General features: G+C 34.9%; 3 protein-coding genes across 4 annotated transcripts in view; 2 read left to right on the forward strand and 1 right to left on the reverse strand.

The window, feature by feature from the left end:
* The window catches only part of si:dkey-11p23.7 (V-set and Ig domain-containing protein), an 83,037-nt gene that overhangs the window by 15,656 nt on the left and 42,623 nt on the right, over nucleotides 1-24,758 (reverse strand). The window lies entirely within an intron of this gene.
* cmtm6 (CKLF-like MARVEL transmembrane domain containing 6) lies at nucleotides 1,835-10,947 on the forward strand. Its single transcript, XM_067449568.1, has 5 exons — nucleotides 1,835-1,981; nucleotides 2,267-2,414; nucleotides 8,169-8,345; nucleotides 9,349-9,447; nucleotides 9,538-10,947. Exons 2-5 carry the CDS (start codon nucleotides 2,289-2,291, stop codon nucleotides 9,688-9,690), a joined length of 555 nt encoding a protein of 184 aa, XP_067305669.1. The 5' UTR covers nucleotides 1,835-1,981; nucleotides 2,267-2,288; the 3' UTR covers nucleotides 9,691-10,947.
* Nucleotides 12,758-24,758, forward strand: part of cpne4a (copine IVa) — a 95,409-nt gene continuing 83,408 nt past the window's right edge. For both annotated transcript variants that reach the window (XR_010906397.1, XM_067448158.1), the window contains exon 1: nucleotides 12,758-12,921. The gene's annotated coding sequence lies outside the window, so the exon portion shown is untranslated. The remainder of the gene's footprint in view (nucleotides 12,922-24,758) is intronic.

Genomic DNA, 24,758 nt, shown 5'->3' on the forward strand with positions numbered 1-24,758 from the left:
AATAAAATAAAACAAAATAAAACAATTTGTGTTATTCAGATCAAAGAACTGGTAACACTGATGTAAACTGAACTGCTCATTATTGTGCGTACATTTATGTCAGGATTTATTCACTCATTCACTCGTACCGATGCATTGTTCTTTACTTTTAAAGTCTATCCTGCTTTTTGACTGTCAGACAGCAGTGTGTGACACCTTAACACATGACCCTAGGTCAGTGGACAAACTTCCTCATGCAGAATAAAGCCTAAGCAGCCTCACTTGTAAAATAACAAAGTATAAATAATTGTATAAGTCTTACGAATAAGAAAATTAAAATGTTATGTAAAGTTATTTGCATAATAATCACATAAAAAGGAAACAAATCATTTATCATTATATAGTTTATATGCAGAATGTCTTGGTATTGACGGTACAGTTTGTTAAGATAAGAGTGTGTCAGAGGTTGTGTGTACAAAGCAGAGCCATGGGGATTTATTATTTGACTCCAAACAGTACTTTCAGGTGTGTGTTTGTGTGCATGCAGAGGTACAGAATACACAAGCACGCTAAAAGTAACTGTATGTAAGAAATGTATTTCAATTAATCATAAAATGGCCTTGATATGTCACTAGACATTAAGAAATCATGCACTCTATAAAATGCTGGGTTGTTTTAATGGGTCCATTCGCTGGGTTTCAAACAACCCCATTTTTGGTTTTGTCCATTTTCAACCCAACTTGGGTAGTTTTTAACCCAGCATTTTTTAGAGTGTGTTAATTTCAAATACGTATATCACTGACAACAGTAGTCCGGCCAGGATATTGTCATTTAAAAGTTGTTGTTGCAGCCCTCAACTGATGTTGATGTTTTGGCCTGAAGCTCCGCCCTCCACCTATCTACCAATCACGAAGTCAGTAGTGATTCGGCATCCGGGGGGAGTGATTGCAGTACCAGTTTTGGCCACAATCTTACAAACACTTCCTTTAAATCCCGCTTTTTCTCACATGATCAACTCTTATGTCTGGATATTCTCAGAGTTCATGGCCAAGTGCAGTCTGTGTGTATATGCAAATATTACTTTGATATTCAAGCCTGAACATAGCTAACAATTAAGTCAATTGCTCTTTGGACTGCTGAAATATGGGAGGCTTTAGGGTCTTTACACAAGTTTATTTCAATGTAAAGAAAGGTTAAGAGTCATAGGGATACAATCCCATTTATTAAATGGGAGAGAAATTATGAATCATAAAGATCCAGAGTATAAACAGTTTGAAAACAACAGTTTTTTTAAAACAAAGAGCACATGCATGATAGATTGGCTGTTTAAGAATATGTCACCATAATCATTTTATACTTTAGAATAAAATGTCAAAATCCTTTGTCTTTAGCACTGCTAGAATTTCCTCACAATAAACGTAGTAGGCTATGGCTATTCTGTAATATTAATTTTCTTTTTCTTCATACATATGTCTCATCTTAAACATGCTTTTTGTTGACACTTATCTTCTTCGTAAACATATAGGCTAACTAGCCTACTTACACCAAGTTTTGGTAAAAGTTTAAAATTATTAAAATGTAGGCTATGTACATTTTATGTACATTTCGCCCTTTGTTCAGATCATTAAAGTTTGAATAGTAGCCTAACATTAAATATTTTATAATACATTTTCAAAGCATTTTCATATCACTAAAGTCTTCAGTAAAGGCATTTGAAGCAAATTAAGGCATGGCAAAACCGTTTCCACAGATTATCTATGGATACCACAAAAAAAGAGTTTAAATCTGTTCCAAATCCTAGGACGCATAAATAGCAGAAACAAAAAAATACCCAAACTCTTTTGTGTCGTCGATTTCGGCAATCTCCGTAGGAAGTCCTTCCTTGTTAAAGAAAACGGAGGCAGTGCGGAAGTGAAACACAAGTTGGCTACACAAAGGAGGGACGCGTGAACGGCATAAACAGAGCACATCAGAACAACCGTCCGATAAAACAGACAAAAAGGTATTTTACCCTCAAATGTTTCTCAATATTTTTTGTCACGTAGAATCGGTTGCATTGGTCTACATCCTGTGTTTCGTTTATAGCGATTGTTCTGTGTTAATCGGTTCTTTTAGCTTAGTTCGACTTGACTTTGTCTGATTTACTTTCGCTTTTCTCAAGGAGAACAGCAGCTGTTGATGTGTCGTTACTTTGTTTCTTTTGCAGTATCATGTTTTTTGTGCCTTTGCTGAAATCTACATACGCATGTTACATCGCTAATCTGTTGAATATACTTCTCGTTTTTAGATTGAACTACAGTATATACAGTATGGCCACTACAGACACGGTGTACAACACCACCACAACAACGCAGGAGCCCAAATCCAGAAAATGGTTCAACGTGCCATCCGAGAATCTGGAGAAAGTTCGATTTGGGATAAAAGTGACTGAAGTGGTAAGTAACACGTTGGTTTGAAAACTAACGTGACCATATGTAGGTACTACTGTTGTATTTATACGAAATCTCTCTATATTAATAATAGTGCCTTTAAATACGTTATACTTTTGTCCTCTCTGTGGACATTATATTTTATATGAATTTCTCTTACGCCATTGGCTAGCATGTCCGTTTTAACTCTGGATGTCCTGTAAAGACCACATTCATGACAACTGCCTTTCCTTGGACTTTAAAAATTCTCTGAAAAATGAATTTAGTGATCAAAACACTTTTATGGAAATGTGATAACGGCAAATCTTTGAATTGTTTGTCAGAAATCATCTCAGGACAAAATGCTATTGGGTTTCAAATCAAAATATGACTTTCTGTTACGATACAGGTCATTGATTTCATACGTCCGCTGTAGAGGACACAAGGACTTAACAAGAATTGAATAGGGGAATAAATTATATTTTAATGTTCCTATAAAATATTAGATTTTGTTACGAAAATCATGCCATTTGCTACTCCCATTATTACACTTCTCTTTTCATTACAAAAACACACATAATGTATAATATAATGTATTATATATATGTGTGTGTGTGAGTTTTATTTTTTATTTTTAAATATAGCATAATGTATGAATGAAATATAATTTTGCGTATGCTAAAAAAAAATGCTAAATTCACAACTTTTGACTGGTTGTGTGTGTGTGTGTAATATAAAATCATTTTCAAACAAAAGTAAATGTTGGGGTGTGGTTTGAATATAAGGTCATCGGTGGCTAAGTGGTTAGTCTGGTGTTACTGATAGTTAAACACAATTCAAGTTAAGCTGGCAATATTGAAACTCCATTGTGTTAGTTTCCCGGAAGGTGTATAATAGTAAACAGTAACACAGTAATGCTGGCAGTTGATTTAACATGTGTAAAAGGTGTGGTGGAATTATGACTCCAGTTGTTTTAAAGTGTTAATTACAATATTGTGGATACTGTTTCATGCTAATGAAGCATTCTGCTAAATGAACCCACTGTCCTGCCTCACACATCCTTGATAATTCAAATGTTGTTTAACAAGTTGAGTTTCATTGGGGGATGGCAACTTGTTGTCTGCATTTAATAATGCCAAGCTTATTTTCTAAACACGCTTGGGCATTTCAGCATTGCAGTCATATGCTGCTTGGCTGTTGATCATGGGGCTTTTTGTACACAAATTGAGAATTTGAGACTGTTGGTCTTTGTCCAAGACCAAGTTAGAAATTCCCTCCAAATCATTGGTATCTTCCATATGTGTCAAGCTGACTTGTAAGTTGTAATTTATCACAGAGCAGATCATGCTGCATGCATCTTGGTTCACTCAGGAAAAGGTGCTGGCTGTGGCTATTTGCTTGTGCTTTTGAAAGAGGACACAATAAGCACTAGACCGTCTCTTTTTAATCCCAAATACTGGCATGGACTTGACAAATTTGTGTAAAATCTGATGCTCAATGTACTAGGATATGAGAGTGTGTGTGCTTCAGTGAAAGTAAGGTAATCTAAAGGATGTTAAATTTGCTGATTTGATGAGTGCTTCATTGTGTTTCTTTGTTTAAATGTATGAAATCATTTATTTCTGGTTTAAATTATATTTTGAATGTGGTCTCAAATATTCAGAATCCACTGTATACTTAATCTTTAGTTTTAAAAACCTATATTTATTTATATAGTTTTATAAATCTCAGTGTGTCACTTGGTTGTCACTTTATTTTAAGTGTTTGAATTTGCAAGGTCACATCTAAAAAAAAGACCAAAGGGCATTGTCTGCTTGCATGTGACATGCTAAGTGATATCAGGTGTAAGAAATGCCTGTCTGGGTTTAAACTGTAAATGCAATTAGAGAGCAGATGCTAAATTGAATTACAGACTCCACTTTTACAGTATGTTGTGGTGAGTCAAAAAGTTGAAATCACACACTCAAAGCAATAATCTTGAAGTACACATCAGAACGCATTAAATTTAGCCAGTATTTACCACATGGAGGTCAACCTTGAGACAAATATCCTCATTATGAGTAAATACCCCTACAGAGCTCAGCCTGGTCTCATGTATCTCAGGAAATGAGATTTGATCAAGTATTGCTCCTGTAGAGTATTCAGGGAAATTACTACTGGAGTTTTTTTAATTTATTTTTTAATGATATGTACCCTAGTGTTCTCCTCGTGACACACATTATTCTAATGACACGGAACAAAAGCTTAGAATTGAATCATAAAAGGTTAAAATAGTATACAATACTTTATTACATCCAGGTTTGACTCTGTTCCTCTTTAATTTAAGAAACCTAATATATACTATATATATCTTGAGATTAAGGCATCTCCCGATAATGAGTGTATGCGAGTGACCCTTACTTCTGATTGTCTGTAAGTGTGTTTTGGTCTAGTTTGATCCAAACCCATAAGACTTTCATTGATCTTCGCAACACAAATGAAGATATTTGAAATTAAATCTGAGAGATTTCTGTAACTCTGTTGACAGCTACGCAACTATAACTTTGACGCTTAAAAAAGTTAACAATGAGAACTAATCCATATGAATTTCATACTTTAGTCTAAATTTTCAACCAGATCAGCTTGTTTCTGTGTAGCACAAGAATATACCTGATTGGTTCTCAGTTGTCAATCAAGCATGCTTTAGTTTCCATTTCTCACAACTGATGTGTGAGATGATGAATGTTTATATTTGAATAAAAGCCTAAATTAAATCTGTTCATCATCTAAAGTGATCATGTCTCTTCAGAAAATTGTGACTAAACCACTCAATTCATTTGGATTAATGTTACAATCGCTGCTCATGTTTCATTAAAATACCTTCATTTGTTCTCCAGGGATGAACAAAATATTCTTACAGGTTTGTAAGAACATCAGAGTGACTAAATAAGAATTTTCATTTTTGGGGGACCCCTTTAACTAAAAGGCAATTAAATATAGAATGACTTAATCTTATTTTCAGCTGCAACTAGTTGCCATGGCAACATTGAACTTTTTTTCATTTTCAGCATTTTGTAGATTAGAATTCAGAAACCCTTGTTATTGTTAAGTAAACTTCAGCCAGCAACGTATTGCTCGTGCTCGCACTTGTGTACATGTAACACAAGAGACTGAACATAATTCAATGCCCTGGTATTCTCACAGAAAAGTTATTTTTCATTTTTTTTCTTTAAAAGGTGCCCTGTGTACATTTTAGCTGCATCTAGTGGTGAGGTTGTGAATTACGGTGGCCTACACAGGACAAAAATGACGTCGTCAGAGAGTAGCTAACACTAAGTTTGTCCATTTAGGGCTCCTGTAGAAACATGGTGGTGCAAAATGGTGATTTCACTAAGAAGACCCGCAGTGTATGTAGATAGAAATGGCTCATTCTAAGGTAATAAAAACATGTTTTATTATACAAGATCTTTATACTCCACTAAAAATATAGTTAAGTATAGACTGTTTCAACGGCAGCAACATAAATAAACGTCACTGCGCATGCACGCTTTTGTGGCCCAAACTTAACTTCCGGTAGATGTCAATAACCATAGAGGCTGCATTATCTTTCTTATGCGTTATCATCTTTAATTTTAATTGTGCAACATTATCTTAATTTCTATGTTTTTGAGTTTACAAGCCCTGTGATCGAGAGAATCATTCCGGTTGCTGCTTTCAAAGCAATCCCTCCCTCATGTGAACTGACAGGGGAGCTGAAGCTCATTAAAATATGCAAATCTTCTCCAATCCTAGCCGTGGGCGTTTACTTACAAGTCTCCAGTGTGGCAAGCCCATCAAAACACAGCGTTTAGGAGAGAGCCTCAAAACCAGTGTAGAAAATAGCCTATAACTTATTAGTTATGATGTTTTTGAATGTAAAAACCACACAAACGTCCTTAGTTGACCTCAGACAACAGTATAAAAATAATTAAAAAAGCCAAATCATGACACCTTTAACTAAAATTAACTGAACTGAATTGGACTTAACTTCACGCAACTAGAAATGTCTTAACTGGCCTGTCCCCAGTTCACCACTGTTCCTTCCTTGGACCAAAGATACTGACCACTACAAACCCGCTCCTAACGTGTAAAACTTTATAAAAATGACAAAAACATTAAAATGAAACTATAAAATGAACTTATTGAAAAATTATTAAAAACTATAATAGCATCTCAATGATATGAAAATTTCCCTATTTTAAAAAGTCAAAGCATTCTCATTGGTAACATTTAATATTCTCTGTATTTTTAAACGTACCTTCTTTTAAGTGTTTCTTTTCGTTTCATTTTTAGAGTGACTTCTTTTTTTTCTTTTTTCTTCTTTTTTTTTTTTTTTACACTGGCACACCCAGTTGTGTGTGAAATTTACCCACAATGTATTCAGCAGAATACAGACAGCTGACCGTAATCAAGTGACTATTGTAGTGTGAAGAGATGCTGCGAAGGTTTTATCACTTTAATGAAATAATTTTCATGTATTACAGGGGCTCCTGGAGCAAGGCTTTCAGCATTTTTACATAGACTTCAGACTAAAATGAGATCTATGCTTTCATATAACCATTTTAATTTAGTGTGCTTTGTTACATTTTGAGGTAATTTCACTCAAAAATGTCAAATGAGCCATGGTTTTTTGGGCGGTGAGTGGGCAGGGACTTTATTCTGTTGTACAGCAATTATGGTTGATCCGGCTCATTGGGATGGAGGATTTTGAATGGGTTCTGTGTGGTAGCGATAAGGTTCTGTTTCTTAAGCGACAATAACATTTGTGCTGTGGACTTGCCCTGTTCCTTCCTAGAAGTCAGGGCAGTCAGAGCTCCGAACAGACGTTATGAGTCAGACTTGAGCTATTCTGGCTCTGTCATTTTGATGTTGTTTCTGATGAAATGGTATTTTGTATAAACGAGAACCCTTATGATTTCCTATTCCTGTACTCATTACAGATTTTTCCATTTTATCCTGAATTGGTTCTCTTTTTATAAGCTGAATGCCAGGCAAACACCAACTAGGCTATTAGTTATATGCATACTAGATGATTGATAAGATGATTATTGTTATTATTTGTCATGCTATTTTCCCCCTTGATTTGACATTGTATTTATTATTGTTCTGAAATGGTGTTAACTTTAAGCATATTTGTTAATGCTATGCATTTTATTAATGATTTAAAGATATTATTTCCTTACCAACACCAAAGTTTAATAGCAGAAATATTTTAGAACAAATATTCACCAGGACAAAACAATGGCCAGGGTTATTTTGAGGGAGTTCTCAGTTTGAGAACTTTTTAAATTATTTGAGTAACCTCATAGCTTGGCTGCGTCATTTAAGTACCATTTTGTGTCTGTTTTAGTTTGCCAAAGGGAAGTGTTGTGAAAAGTCTCCTGGAATTGATGTAACTGTGTGAATACTTCACTTTCGGACTGGAAGACAATTAATAATGTGACTAAAACATAGTTCAGCATGATGATATGATGCATGCATGTGATATTAGTGGAAAGGAAACATAATTAAATGGAAAGTTTCTTTGGGTGTGTGTTTTCCCAGAGTGTGTGTCTTGCTGATGGGAAATCCCCTACCTTTTACTGCTGTATTTGCACAACACCTGTTCTTTGTTTCAAATTGTGACCTGCGGATAGCCGTGCCCTAATAAATCAGCTTCCTTCAGATTAAATACAATAATTTGTCACTGTGGAAAATCCAAACAAGTCTTTCATATTATATTGTATTGAAACTAAATAAGCCGCTTAATTTGTGTCCCCTCAGCTCCTTTCATTTGTGGCTTTCGTGATGGAGGAGGTCGTGTCTAATTGTTCAAACTGTGGACCGCTCTACTTCTTTGAATTTGTCAGTTGCACAGCCTTCCTCTTCACACTGTTGCTCCTCATCCTCCTGGCTACAACGTTACACCAGAAAGTCGGAATTAACTGCTGGCCTACTCTGGTAAGTAAATAAAACAAACAAACATGCCTTTATTATTATTATTATTATTAACTATATGTTGAAATTATTATTATTAATAATAATAATAGTATTGATATTAGTATTATTGTTATTATTAAAAACATTATTATTATTATTATTATTATTATTATTAATGTTTAAATATCAACATTTAATATCAACTTATTAATGATAAGAACAGAACATTATCTTTAATAACAATAATAATAATGTTAATATTATTACAATGATAATATAATTTTACTATTATTATTATTGATGATGATGAATAATATATGAACATAATGTTAATAATAATATCAACTAATTATTAAAAATTATAATTTCAACTTTGTTCATAATCTTTTATTGTTGTTATTATTATTTAAATGTCAACTTGTTAAAAATAATACTAATATATCAACTTATTATTCTTATTCTTATTATTATAAGAAATATTTATCAGAACATTATCATTGACAACATCAAAAACAATTCTAAATTCTTAATATCTAACGACATTGGCTTGACTATTATAATTAATATGACAATATTATTGATACTACTAATAATATTAATAATAATGTCAACATGGTGTTAATAAAATATCAATTATTATTATTATTATTATTAATGATATAATACCAGCTTATTATTAATGATGATATTAGCAACTTATTAAATATGATTTTGACTTGACTATTATAATTAATATGATGATATTATTGATGAACTACTACTAGTAATAATAATAGTAATATCAACATAGCGTTAATAAAATATCAAATGTATTAATATTATCATATTGTTGTTATTAATCTAATAATATCAGCTTATTATTAATGATGATCTTATTTATTTATTATTAATATCAACATATTAATATTTAGTTGACATTATAATTATTATTATTATTAAATAATTAAATTAATATATTACAATTGAGTGCTTCTGACAAGTTACAGTTTTTATGCAATTTGAACTTTCTTTAATTTTCCCATAGGATTTTGTATACACAGCAGCTATGACATTCCTGTTCCTCATTGCCAGCATCGTGTTTGTGAGAGACAACGGACAGACGAGCCTTGAGCAGGCCACTGCGGTATGATGATGCTCGATCTGTGTTTTATTTGATATGATAACATAGCTGCTACCGACTGGCTAACATTTAACCGTCTTACCTGTATTACAGGCATTTGGCTTCTTGGCCACGGCGGCCTTCTTGGCTGACTTTGCTTTCTTTGTGAAAATTCGTGGTATTCCTTGCCGAAATGGAAACAACCAACCAGTAGACCACACACCGAGACAAGAGACTGAGAAACTCAACTCTAATGGAACTGAATGAGTGTTTTTACCAGCAAACTGCTGTCATATTCAAAAGCTTTTTTCCCTTTTGACAAACTATTTTTTATACATAAGAAATGTTTTTTACCCAAAGCAAAAAAAAGTCTTAATATTTCCATTTCAGTTGGTTACTAACTGTCATGTTGGACCAGTTTTATACTGTCTTAATGTCACAGTTGAAGTAGAAAGTAGCGGTTCTCAGTTTGGGGAACGCTTGTATTATTTTGCCAATACTATTTTTACATGAAAAAAGAAAACATTTTAGTCAAACTTTTGTACGAGTACACAAAATGAAGTTTTCGTCCCTATTGTTCTGCACCATTGGGGTCTTATCTGAGGAATTAAGAAGTACAAAAAGATGCACTATGTTTCTAAAAGAAGTACTCATTCCTGATGTTTTTATAATCCTATATGCATTCCTGAAATAATATATTTTGGAGAAAAATCAGGGTTTAATCATATTGAAATTACTTGTTTTACGGCACAGGAATATGGATATAATACTGGATGCGAGTAAAAAAAAAAAATCATGAAATATATATATATATATTTTAAACTTGTGTGACAGGTAAATCATGCACTGTGCACACAAATGTCCTTAATTGAATTTTACTGTGACCGCAGGATGATGTATTTTTGGCCCTGTGATAATCATGTTTCGCTGTGCAAGGGACGTCAGGGGTGTAGTTATAGATTTTTTTTATGGAAACTATCACATTTTTTTGTATTGTGAGGAACTAGAAATGTTGTATATTTTTCTTTTGTGCTATATCTTGTTCCATGTAAGCCCAGATTGTTTTTGAAAGCATGTTAAGCGATGAAGTGCTTTAAATCTAATTCCAAATAGATATCTTTATTCGGAGGTATGTGCGTGAAGGCCCAAATGTGTTTTGTTTAAATGCCCGCGGAGATAAACGGACTGCAAGTTTTCCGAGACACTAATCTGCCTTACGCTTCCCACCTCCTGTGCTGTAAAACTGACTGCTGCTTTCTGTGTTAAGCATTATGTATATTATAAAACCACATATTTTGTTAATAGTCACTTTCTAACTAACAGGTCTTAAGATATGAATAGATCATCTGGTTAGTTTTAATTATTGCTAAGGGCTTAAGGATTTTTAAAATGCAAAAAGTTTGAATGAGTCTCTTTGAATACCAGCATTGTTTCTACAAATGGTCACATGGAACATTTTACAGCACTGTTTTTGTAAACATCCTTCCATTCCAGTTAAGCAATAAATAGCTCCTGGGTCCTGAGTATCAGACTCTTGTTTTTATATGTGGCCTGTTCGGAAACATGCTTGTTAAGGCTTCACAAACCAGGAATTTATACTTGAAGAGCACGGTGTGTGTGGTTCTTAGTTTGAGTCACATGCAGCTGTTTCACAGCGAGTTCACTGCACTCTCTTCACCTTCATCTACACACACAAACAAACTATATTGCCAAATGTTTTAAGATGTCTGCCTTTACATGCAAATGAACTTTGAGATCCCATTCTTAATCCGTAGGGTTTAAAATGGAGTTGGCCCACTCTTTGCAGCTATAACAGCTTCAACTCTTCTGTGAAGGCTTTCCACAAGATTTTGGAGTAGGAGCATGTTTATGGGAATTTTTTACTATTCTACTAGTAGCACATTTGTGAGGTCAGGCACTGATGTTGGACGAGCAGGCCTATCTTACAGTATCTGCTCTAATTCATCCCAAAGGTTTTCTATCGGGTTGAGGTTAGGACTCTTTATGGACCTTGCTTTGTGCACTGGGGCGCAGTCATGTTGCAAAAGGAAGGGGCCATCTCCAAACTGTTCCCACAAAGTTGGGAGCAGGAAATTATCCAAAATGTCTTGGTATGCTGAAGCATTAAGAGTTCCTTTCACTGGAACTAAGGGGCCAAGTTCAACCCCTGAAAAACAATCCCACACCATAATCCCCCCTTCACCAAACTTGGTTTGATTGCCAGACAGAGATTGCCAGACAGAGAAGTGTGATTTGTCACTCCAGAGAACACGTCTCCACTGCTCTAGAACCCAGCAGCGGCGTGCTTTACACCACTGCATCCAATGCTTTTCATTGCACTTGATGAAGGCTCAGCCATGGAAACCAATTTCAGGAAGCTCTCTACGCACTGTTTTTGAGATAATCTGAAGGCCACACAAAGTTTGGAGGTCTGTAGCTATTGATTCTGCAGAAAGTTGTGACTTCTGCGCCTCAGCATGCGCTGACCCTGTGATTTTACGTGACCTAATACATCGTGGCTGAGCTGCTGTTGTTCCCAATTGCTTCCACTTTGTTATAATACCACTAAAAGTTGGCCGTAGAATATTTAGTAGTGAAGACATTTCACAAAGGTACTTAAGGTGGCAACCTATCAAAGTATCATGCTTTAATTTTCTGAGTGACCCATTCTTTCACAAATGTTTAAAGAAGCATATGCATGCCTAGGTGCTTGATTTTATACCCCTGTGGCCATGGAAATGATGTGAACCCAAAGATTTGGAGGGGTTTCCCAATATACTTTATGGTATATTGCATGTCTATTTCCCAAATATATCAGTGTTTTTTAGTTGTTAATTCTTCGCAGGAGAGGAATGTCAAGCTGACTTTTTGTAAAACTTTATTTCCCTAAAGCTAACACTAGATGTCGCTGCCTGCAAAGTTACCATTTACTGACATAAATTATGTTTTTTACAGTTGTGAATTTTTGTATCAATGTACAGGCATTTTTTTTTTGAAGTGACATGTTTGATCATGATAATGTTTTATTTTATAATGTGATTTATACAGCCCAAATCAGGCTTGCTGGTCTAGACTGGACCAGCAACTGTTTAGACTGGTTTAATCCGTATTTAGCATCGATATTTTAATAAGATGATGATTAATTCGCATGTTTAGAAAACTTATCAGCAATAAATAAGAAAAAATACCGTTTTTGGTGTGTTTGTAGTCTATATATTGCACATTTTAATTAAGGAGAAGGGGCACACTCGAGTGTGTTTACCTGTAGTACCTCCCCTAAAGTCCGCGTAACCGCTGAAAGGTTCTCCTGTAGCGCGTGAATGGGAGGGACCGGCGCGCGAGATGAACGCGTTGCACTTTACTTTGACTCATTTGCACAGCGGCTTGAGGATGGAGCTCGAATCCTCTCGTGGAGCATATGTCTTCTCAGTGCTCTGTGTTTGATGACAAGCAGCAAAGCAGCAAATTGCCTGGAATTATTTTTCATGTTAGTTGAAGGTGAGTAAAACGCTCTCTCATCTGTCACTGCGGTACCGCTCACGAGCGCAGGTGCTTCATACAAACGCGCGCGCTTTTATTTACACCAATCACACATCAATTTACACCAAATTACACAGCAATTTAAAGTAGGCTATAAGATGGAGCATTTTTTTGTTGTTATTGACTTACAGTAGTTGAGAACTTGGTATGCACCTAAAAGCTTCAGTTGTGGCACTAATCTCCGAAAGCCTGTTTATGAAGTTAATATGTTTGTTTTTGTTACTTTGTTTACGAGTGCAGTTATAGGCATATAACGTCTATTTGGACGTTTTTAATTATTCTATTGAAAGTCCGCATAAAATGTTGTGCTCCAATATTAACAAAAGACAACCCTTTATTAATTACTTCATTATTTGTTTAATTAGTTAAACTGCAGACACATTACATTGGGTAGCCTACTGTGGTATAACTTGGAAGGAAAACGGTTGCTAAATCAAAATTATTATTCCTTTAAAAGTACTTTAAAATTACCATAAGTAAGGCTATTCCTTTAAAATTGCTGTAGGTTGTCACTTACTTTTCTTGAACTTTCCTTTTAAAATTCTCTTGATGTGTGTGCGTATGTGTATATATATGTATATATTTATAAAGAAGCTATTCCCTCTTTGTCCAGATGGGGGTGAACAATTAAAGCAACAGATGTAGACAGACTTTGTTTTACTTCTAGCAGTTGGATGTTCATGAGATCTTGGTTATATGGTGGTCATGAGCAAACTAACAGTATCAGGGCTGTTTTGTACAAACGCATTTGATGTGTACGATTTTGAACTGTAACTTTACCAATTGTAGAATGTAATTGTAACAACGTGGCACAAATGTAACAACTGTCATTTTTTTTAAAAACATGAACAAAAATATAAAATTTATTATTATTATTATTATTATTATTATTTTTTTTTTTTACATATACACTATCCTTCAAGTTTGGGATCAGTAATATATATTTAAAGAAATTAGTACTTTATTTAGCAAGGATGTATAAAATGCATCAAAAGTTAGGAAAATAAAAGTATAATGTTACAAAAGATTTATATTTAAAATAAATGCTGCTCTTTTGAACTGTATCAAAGAATCCAGAATAAAACTGCAGCATTGTTTCCCCAAAAATAAGCAGCAAATCTGTTTTCAACAGTGATAATAAAGAGAAAATGTTTGAGCACTAAATCAGCATATTATAATTATTTCTGTGACACTGAAGACTGTGTAATGACATTTGTATTAATATTGTCTTACAGACAGGCACACGTGGATATAAAACCCTTGGATATTCACTCCAAGAACATTCCTAGAAATCCTGGTTGTATTGGTGGAGTGTGTATCTGATAACATTCAAATTTTCCGGTTTTCCTTTTGTCACTATCTTCACATTTATTCTTATATATTTGAGAACATGTTCGATGCATTTTAGTTCTGCATTTAGGCTGATATGTTCAGGAATCCATCTTTTTCATTGTCATTACTTACTGTTTCATGGATGCCTGTGCGTCACAAGCGTTTAATGCTTCCCGTTTACAGAGTGTGTTATATGTACCAACTAATTAGCCAACTTCCTCAAGAATAATGAGCTGATTCATTTTCAATAGCTGCCTGCGGTCTTGTTCTCATCCTCATGTAATCGAGCAGGCTGATGAGACGATCACATCCAAGTGAATAATTGGTTTGTTGTAAATGACTGGAAATAAGACTAAATGAGCTGAAATGGCAGGATGCAAGACTCTGGTGAGATTCCAGTCGACTGCATCATTCATTCTCTGTTGAGACCCATTATTGGTGTTTGTGAATTCAGGCACACTGGTTGTATGGAGAGGAAATTACCTGCTGAGAGATGGGGAGAAAAATGTGCTTATCATGTTGAGAGGAAGGCGTAACATGCTAATGGGTCTCACAGGTTGCATTTGACATGACACTCCTGATGTTTGTTTTAAGCATAAGTGAAATGATGCTGAATGCTTGGTACTTAACAATAATGTGGAGACAAGAAGTTATCATTAGAGTAAGCTTTATACGCAAATAAACTTCACTGGCGTTTAGTAGACGCGTCCTTCACGTCACATTAGTGGCTAAGTGGTTGTATACAATAGCATTCAATGATTTGGGCTTGGTACGTTTTTTAAAATGTTTTTGAAAGTCTCATGCTCAGCTGCATTTATTGAATCAAATATACAGTAAAAACTGTAATACTGTGATATATTAATATAACTTTAAATAACTGTTTTCTATTTTAATATATTTTAAAATTAAATTTATGTATTTGATGCAAAGTTGAATTTTACTTGGTGCTTAAAAAACATTTTTTATTAATACCACACTGTAAATTTTTTTGTTGGTTTAACTGAAAAAAATTAAGTAACCTGGTTGCCTTAATTTTGAGTTTATTGAAATTAAAAATTTGAGTTGATACAATGAAGGAAATTTGTTTAATAAATAGAAACTCAAAATATTGTATTTGAACCACATAAAAAAAATGATAAATCATGAAAATAGCACTATTTGGCATGTTTCACTGCGTCATCAAAAATAAAACAAACAATTACCCAATACGCTTACAAAATCTTTTAATAATATTTTAATAAAGGTTGTCGAGTCTCAAAAAATGTTCATTGTATAAACTAAAAATTTTAATTTCAGTGAACTTAAAATTTTAAGGCAACCAGGTAACTTTCTTTCTAAATAATTTTTTACATGCAGTGCAATGTTGAAAACAGTTGTGTTGCTGCTTAATATTTTTGTGGAACCGATACATTTTTTCCAGGATTTTTTGATGAATAGAAAGTTCAAAACAGCAGCATTTATTTTATCAATTTAATGCTAAATTCTTAGAAAGAAAGAAAAAACATTTTGAACAGTAATCTATGGAAGTTTGTTTCCATCATGGAATAAAAAAAATATGAAAAGTAATTTCAACTTTGTAAGATAAAATGTCGTCATTAAAAGTTTTCATGGCGGAAACAAGCTTCCATATAGTGATCTAAATGCAGGTTAAAATCTTATTGATAGGTGAGCCTTTTACAGTCAAGAGAAGTGTTAAAATGTATAACAGCATATTGGTGGGGCTATACATAATATTAATATCTGTATAATATCTATATACATAATATCTGATTCGTGAAGCAAAACCAGCTAAAAACCACCGCCGAAAGCATTTGATGAGCACATCTGTGAGAACGTTACTGTAAAAATACAGTGATTATGTTACAAACATTTTGGAGACTAAATCAATTATATAATGTTACTACCAATTGTAGAATGTAATTGTAACAACGTGGCACAAATGTAACAACTGGCATTTTCCAAAAACATTTTTAAAATATTATAAAATGAATTTTTAAAGTTGTTGAAATCAAGTTGTTTTTGGCAAACATTCACTGAAAAAAATGACTTTGTGGTATTGTAAAATCTATTACATTAATTCATGTAATTTATACATTGTAAAATCAAGATTAAGTTGGAACTATATATCTCATGTAAAATTTACACAATTTATTAATGTAATAAATTAACTGAGAAGAAAGAGTACATTTTACCATAGTATTTAATGTTTTATAGTCACAGCACATTCACCTAAAAATACTAAGTAAATTTTAATCTGAAAAGCAAAGTGAATCTGCCCGCCCCGTTTTTGTTGTTGCTCAAAAAAATCCCGGTTCAGTGGCAGAGACGGTCGGTTTGGGATGTTGCTTTATGGCTGACTTATTCTGGGTAAGTTCTGACCTTTCTATTTTAGATTTGTGATAACGATGTACTTCGTTTTGATGGTTTGATTATTGCATAGACGTTACGGTTTAAAATTGACTAAAAGTGAGTTTTAATCACAATAACGGTAGCTAAAGCTAAAGCATTATCCACTTCTATAAAGTTGAGACTGGTGTTTAGTCAAAGATAGAGGGGATTAAATGTAGTTAGCCACGTTCTTGTAGAAAAAGTCACCCTGTCTGGTTAACTTCAAAATAATTTAATGTTAGCTGGCCGTGATTAAGTGCTGGCTGCCTGTGTGTGTGTCCTCGAGCTAATGTTAGCATTTTTTAAAAGTGTCTAAGTTGTTTTTATATCCACTGAAAATTTCACAGCAATTATTTTATCAAAGCATAAGTTAGTCTGCACTCTGCACTAAAGAAGGAAAGTTTGGATGGCAGGTGAACTCTGATACCAAATAAGCATTGATGTATAACGTTAGCAACAAGTGCATGAATGTCAGCAATTCTATTTTAGTGAGCTAACGACATGAAGGTCCGGTCACCTTTTTAATGAAAATAAAATGTAATGTTATAAATGTAATTCTATTTCTTAAATGGAATTGTGTTCTTTCTTTCTTACAAACTGTATGCAGGAGGACAGTCGCAGTGTTGCCGCTGAACATATCCTTAAGATGGTCGTCCATGGAGCTGATTGAGAGGATCCAGTCGATGAATGAGCCATTCTGTTTCAGCTGGACTATGCATGTGCTCGTCATTAAAGGGTTAAGTTAGTTCAGTTCAGTCTAAAATGAAATGTCTGTCATTAACTCCTCTCCCTAATGTCGCTCCACACCCGTAAGACCTCCGTTCATCTTCACACACAGTTTAAGATATTTAATATTTAGTCCGAGAGCGTATGCAAGTGTATGCACACTATACTGTCCATGTACAGAAAGGGAATAAAAACATCATCAAAGTAGTCCATATGAGACATCAGTGGGTTAATTAGAGTCTCTTGAAGCATCCAAAATACATTTGGGTCCAAAAATAACACAAACTACGACTTTATTCAGCATTGGCTTCTCTTCACCGTTTGAATCTTTATTTGAGGATTGAACACAAACACGGAAGAGAAGACAATGCTGAATAAAGTCGTAGTTTTTGTTATTTTTGGACTCAAATGTGATACATTTCATATTTGGCTGAACTAACCCTTTAATGTTAGTTATGCCACTGTTGGCTGCTGATGTTTAGTTGAACCATTCTACAGTTAATTCTACAGTTATTGTAAATTATAATGAATGTACCTTAACTACTTAATCAGTTGATGTGAACATTACTGATTTAATGGTTAAATTTTGACATAATAAACTGTTCAACTTCATTGTATTTATGTGTGATTTGTGATAAATGTATTTGATGCAGAGAAAATTATTACATTTATTTGGTTTAAAATAGCAACATTTACATAATATTAGTGAGTAATATAAATTAATTCAACTAAGTAATTCAAAATGTCAAATGGACAAACATTATAAAATCTACTTAATTACTTCATAAGAGTAAATAATACAGATTTATAAAATTTACTTGATTACCTTTAATAAATACAACATGCTAAGTTAAATATAATTAAGTAACATTTACTTAATGTCTTTGCAAATGTTACATTTATAGTTAAGTACATTTTACTTGATATTGGCAAGTAAGTTGTACTTGATATCGCAGCAGTAAATTTTACTTAGAAAAACTGAGTGCAAATTGTTACAAAGATTTTATCAAGTAAATCTTACAAGTTGTTTTTATCAGTGTTGGCATGATTTGCATATATATTATTTTTATTGCTTCTTGACGAAATCCTATAAACCCCAACAAGCCACGTTTTATATTACACTCTAATATAAGGAAAATCAAAGCCACAAGGCTTTGGAGACGACCCGTGGCCTCTGCCTCTGCAGAAATGATTAAGTACCCAGTTAGTTCCTGCTGGGAACAAACATGGCGGGCTTCACCTCACACATACAGGTTCATTTATCAACATGGCTGATTTTTACATTGGGATCATTATAAAGGGTTTAAACAAAATGATTTGTGCTGCTTTTAAACCTATTACTCATAGCAAAAAGAAACTGTAGAGCAGAGCCCACATAATTCAAACAGGGATGTTAAGTGCACTACTGTACACAGAACTCTTCAATCTTGATTATTTGAACAGGATGAATAACTTTATTGCTTATTCCTGAATCTATTACCTACAACATATCACCACAACACTCAAAACTGTGTCAGCTGTCATGTTGTGCGCTGCTGGATTTGATGTTACCTACTGACATGATCTCATTAAAATACTCATATGTAAAGTGTCGTTCTAGCGCACAAATAGTTTTTGACAGCTTCACATTTTAAGTTGATTAGTTTTAACTTTAGAGACACCTTCGAATCATTTACGAAGGTTCATAGGATATTGAATTCATATAGTTTAATAAATAGATTTTTCTTTCTAATAAATAAGATCCTTCAGATTCCCAGCCCCATGTTGGTGCTTCTTCTCTTCTCTTCAGTTCACTCCACTCATTTTCTAGGGTTCAGACACCATGGCAGAAGATTCATTTTGTGCTCAGTGACATATTGTGTATTGATTCTGATGTTTGTTTTGGGTCATTGTCCTGGTAGAAGATCTGACCACGGCCCATTATGAGATTTCTAGCAGAGGCCGTCAGGTTTTGATTTTTGTATCTGTTGGTATTTGTTAGAATCCATGATCTGAAGACCAAGATGTTTAGAACCTCTATAGCAAAAAAACCCGGCCCACAACATTAAAGATCCAGCAGTATATTTAACCGTGGGTACTTATTTTTTAAGTATCCCCGTTTGCACCAAATCCATCTTGTGGGTTTGCTGCCAACAATCTCTTATTTTATTTTCATCTGACCATAGAACCAGGTCCTCATTGAGTTGAATGATTAAGGGAATTTGGCCTTTGTGTTTCCTCATATTTATACTCCGTTGCAAAAAGAAGTCATGGCTGGGCAATTTCATGTTCATACACTCTAAAATGCTGGGTTAAAAACAACCCAAGTTGGGTTGAAAATAGACAAACCCAGAAGTTGGGTTGTTTGAATGGGTCCATTCACTGGGTCCAACCCAATTTCTGGGTTTGTCCATTTTCAACCCAGCTTGGGTTTTTAACCCAGCATTTTAATAATTGTGTTCTGGAGAAACGCTTCAATGAAAAGTTCGATTTTTGCTTAGTTTTTTAAATGAAAAATCAAAAGGATTAACAATGCAGATTTATTATTATAGACATCTTTGATCATATTTGCCAGGGGTGCCAATAAGACTCTACTTAAAAAAAAATAGTTTTCATCATTTCCCAAAATTTTGAACGATATTATAAGTTTGTGTAACATAAGTTTCCACTAGTACTGTGTCAACAGGACAGGTGATTCATAAACTTTTGTGCATATTTAAAGTTAAAGATTTTAAGCTGACATTACATTTTGATATCGTATGTTTCATTGTCTTTGAAAACTGTGCTGTTGTTGAATTTAAAGGGGGGTGAAATGCTGTTTCATGCATACTGAGCTTTTTACACTGTTAAAGACTTGGATTCCCATCCTAAACATAGACAATGTTTCAAAAACTAATGTTGGACGTTTGATAGAGTATTTCTGTGTCCAAAATACTCCTTCCGGTTTCTCACAAGTTTCGGAGAGTTTTTTTCGAGTATGGCTCATGTTAATAGAACGGAAGGTCCTTGTATGGGCCGTACGGGCTCTTCTCCCGGAAGGGTGCGTGCGCGCGCGTGACTAGAGCGAGAGAGGAAATGCATGCCCATAAACAATGCTCTCATCTGCAGATCCAGTCGTCCGTGAACACTTGTGTCGGTTATAGTCCGCGCCGCGCTCCACTTTATTCCTATGGTTGACGTCGAGCGACTTCAACGCTTCAGCACAGCATTCCGGGAAGGCAGCGCTGCATTTGAACCGATTTGAACGCAGAAATGACGGGAAGCTTCACAATAGGGCTGGGGGATATGGCCCCAAAAAAAAAATCCCCGATTTTTTTCACCAAAATTTCCATTTACGATTTAAAGGGGGGGTGAAATGCTGTTTCATGCATACTGAGCTTTTTACACCTTTAAAGACTTGGATTCCCATCCTAAACATAGACAAAGTTTCAAAAACTAATGTTGGACGTTTGATGGAGTATTTCTGTGTTAAAAATACTCCTTCCGGTTTCTCACAAGTTTCGGCGAGTTTTTTTCGAGTATGGGTCTACTTGATGTTAAATAGATCGGAAGGTCCTTGTATGGGCCGTACGTGCACTTATCCCGGTAGGGTGCGCGCGCGTAACTAGAGGGAGAGAGAGGAAATGCACGGCGTAAACAGTCTCTCAGGTGCAGATCCAATCGTCCGTGAACACTTATGACGCGCCGCGCTCCACTTTATTCCTATGGGTGACGTCGAACGACTTCAACGCTTCAGCAGAGCATTCCAGGAAGGCAGCGCTGCATTTGAACCGGTTTGAACGCAGAAATGACGGGAAGCTTCAAGGCATCGCTTCAGTCGCGTCGCAAAGTGGATTCCACGTCACAGGACTTCACCAAATCATACCAAAGAAGTGTGTTTTTGACAGAGCGGTCCCAGCGATAAAGGTTCGGTCCTTGGAAGCAGCCGGTGAGTAAATCAACATCAAATGTCTATGCTGTTGGCTATCGTCGCGTGAGTAAACATCAGTAAACGATACGATCGCGTGCTTCGTCATTCAAATGCGCTAACGGTTACTCCATTGTTGTTCTGTTACACTGACTCTGACGTGCAAAACCGTTTTGCTTGCTACCTCTAAGGTCTAACGTTAGTCACATACAATAGTCCATAAACCAAATCATGTCCTCATAAACTGCGCGTAAAGACACACAAAGGCCCCTAAATACAGTACATACCACAGAGACGGACATCCTGATGTTGCCGTTTCTCCTGTTCAATTTATTTCAGCCTCAGATTTGATTGTGGATCATTATATGTATTAGCTGAGATAGCATGGGTTTCTCCACGCTTGAGGATGTCACCGCTTTGCGCGCTTGTCATTCTTTTGCTCCGCCCACACGATACGCCTCCAGCCGCTCGGTTTTTTCTGGAAAAACTCGGTACAGCCTATATTTCTTTTATAAATATGATAAAACTAAAGACTTTTCGGAGATATGAAGGATGCGATACTACTCTATAGGTACTCAAGATTGACATGAGATTGACTGAAACTGAGTGTTTCACCCCCCCCCCCCCTTAAGACTAGTGTATGAAGTTAAGGAACCTGAAGATAGTAGTGTTGAACTACAAAGAATGGCTCAGCTGTACATTGGACCTTGAATTGAATTGCATTCTGTTGTAAAAGGAAGAAACTTTTGAAGTCTTGCGGTATGGTATATATCCATGCTGACAGCTCTCCTGTGGAGAATCTCTGTATGATATGAGGTATGAGAGAAGGGTTCAGCTGGAAACTTCAGCTGGGTTTTTTATACTTGTTTATGATCTTGAAGCACAAGTGAAATATCTCAGGCAATGTAATAAATGATACATCTCAAGAAACAGCTGTAATAACTGTATATGTATAATGACAGTATAAGAGCAGGTTGTAGACATTGCCTGTCAAAGTTACCAGCATAATCCAAATCAACTCATCATTTACCGAATAGCTGTTGCCCTTTATGCAATGTTTTTGTTTGTTTACTTGATATTTTTACTGTATGACAAGCCTACGCAATGTGCTGCTGCCAGGTAATTGCTTGTAAAATACTTGTCAAGGGAGATATCTGCAGCGGCTAGCAGATAACCGCTCAGAAATGTACACTCACCATCTGTTTACCTTGGCAGTTTTACATTATGAAAACCGAAGCCTTTTTTTTTTTAACTCACTCTGGATAAGAGCATCTTCTAAATGACATAAAAGAAAGTATCTCAAGATATGTAGTTTTTCTATGGAACAAAAAGACTTCACATTGATCATAGAAGGAGAGTCCTTAGTAAACTCAGACTGTCAAGGTCCAAAAAAGGACCATAAATGTATTAAACATTTAGTTTTAGTGTTTAAGGATTTTTGAGGATTTTCAATTTTTGACCATATTGAAAGTGCAACCAAGGCTCATTGAAAAAACATTTCTGCAAAAATCAAAAAAATGTACAATTCAATTACTACGGGTCCTTGTGCAGTGCTATATTGCTCAACACTGCTGAGATTTTAGCACATGATTTGTAAACTAATATATTTTGACATTTACATCTCATCAAGCTCCATACGTTTGGCTCGTCTGACATACTAAAATTGCTTAGTTGCTCTCCTGGTACAGCACTGCACTTGTGAAGCGGAGCTTGGGTCCAAGTTTTGTGAAACACTGAGTTTATGAGTTAACTTTTATGAGTATTTAGAACTTTTTTTTTCTCTTTGAGTTCACAAAACTGACACATTTTAAGTAATCTGATTTGTTTAATTGTTTTGAGTTCTACAAACTTTTAATTTAGACAAACTTAAATTTACCTTAAACTGGGTTATTTCCCAACTTGCTTTGCCATGGCACTTGAAAAGTAGAGTAAATGCTAAAATGATTTTTTTTTTTTTTTTTGTTACACAATATTAATGTTATGTGAGATCTTAGTAGTGTTTAAAGTTTTGCTTTGCTAATTTAGAAGAGTTTCTGTTATGTGGGGTTTACCATAGTGACGAGTGGAGCATGAGCTTGGTTTGAGAACAGGTAGGCTATATGTTAAATTCTAACATGCTGTACTCTTGCAGCAATTTCTATGCTATGCTAATGTTATCAAAGCATTGTGTTACCAATTAACATTTGTTGAGTTAGCTAGTTAAAGCTAGCTAAATTTCCACTACTGAAATATTTACATAGAGAACTGAAAAAATCAAGGTCTCCAATTGAAATCTTTCTAGTGACTGATCACATCTAAATTTTTTAGTTGGCCAAATTTAATATCTGTGAATTAAATTGCATAAATTCACAGAAATCCAATTTGGCCAACTGAAAAATGTACCTTACCATAACCTTTTCACTGATCCTTTTTTATTTTTTATTTGGCCAACTTATTTGAGTTTACAGTGCACAAGTCATGATAAAAGAAGCAAGTAATATAATATAATTTTGCAGAAATGTTGCCACAGGCAAGCATTTCCAATAAACCTGGATTGCCAGGTTATATACAAATATAAATACTTGAATATCTAAGCACTGAGATTTTTGTTGGTGGATTTTATGAGGCCAAATAGGGGGTTCTGAATCATGGCAATGACAGTCCCATATTTCTGCCAAATCAAATGGCTTACCCAGAGGGGGATTGTGTGGCAAATTGAGGGATTTCTTTGTGGATTCCAAAAAACAGTGTTAAAAAATCTGCCTTCTTTCTCAACACCGCTTCCCCCCTGAGAAAAAAAAAATCTATGATGCATTGCATGCTTTAACAAGCAAGATGCTGTATATAAATGTTGTAGAAAGCAGAGGGCTATTTTGTCAGATGAGTAGACAGCATTCTACCCTATGACTACAGCTGCTGTCGCTGGGAGTTCCTCAAATTCTCATTCACTCCTACAAGTAGTGGAGGAGACCATGTAGCGGTGGAGTCTGTCACAGGAGCACTGCTTAACTGCTGCCCCCTGCAGCTCCCCGTGAGGCTGTTCTATTGAGACTAACACATCAATGAATACTGAGAAAGGGATTCATCTCAATTCCCAGCATGTTCTAGAAGCCATTAGGGATACCAAGTCTGTCTATCTTTCTCACTTGTCTACCTCAGATAATACGTATTAGATGTAGTATTAGCCTTGGTGTATAATACAGACATGCATACAACATTTAGCAAGACATAATGTACATTATGCTTAATTTGAATGTTGCTATATTTTTGGTTAATAGGTGAATCACCGCAAAAAAGCTGCAAATAGTATTTTAAAAAGAGCTTTGGTCATATTTCACCTGAAAATCCAAATAAATAAATACTATATTGCAGAACCATTGAGAATAATGTTAAACATTAAAACGTATACCTGTAGATTTATACCTACATGATGATTTATATGATAATAAGAATTTGAGAGATGAAATGTGTTCAATCTCATGCA

This window comes from Pseudorasbora parva, chromosome 7 (genome assembly GCF_024679245.1).
Source record: "Pseudorasbora parva isolate DD20220531a chromosome 7, ASM2467924v1, whole genome shotgun sequence".
Classification (NCBI taxonomy): domain Eukaryota; kingdom Metazoa; phylum Chordata; class Actinopteri; order Cypriniformes; family Gobionidae; genus Pseudorasbora; species Pseudorasbora parva.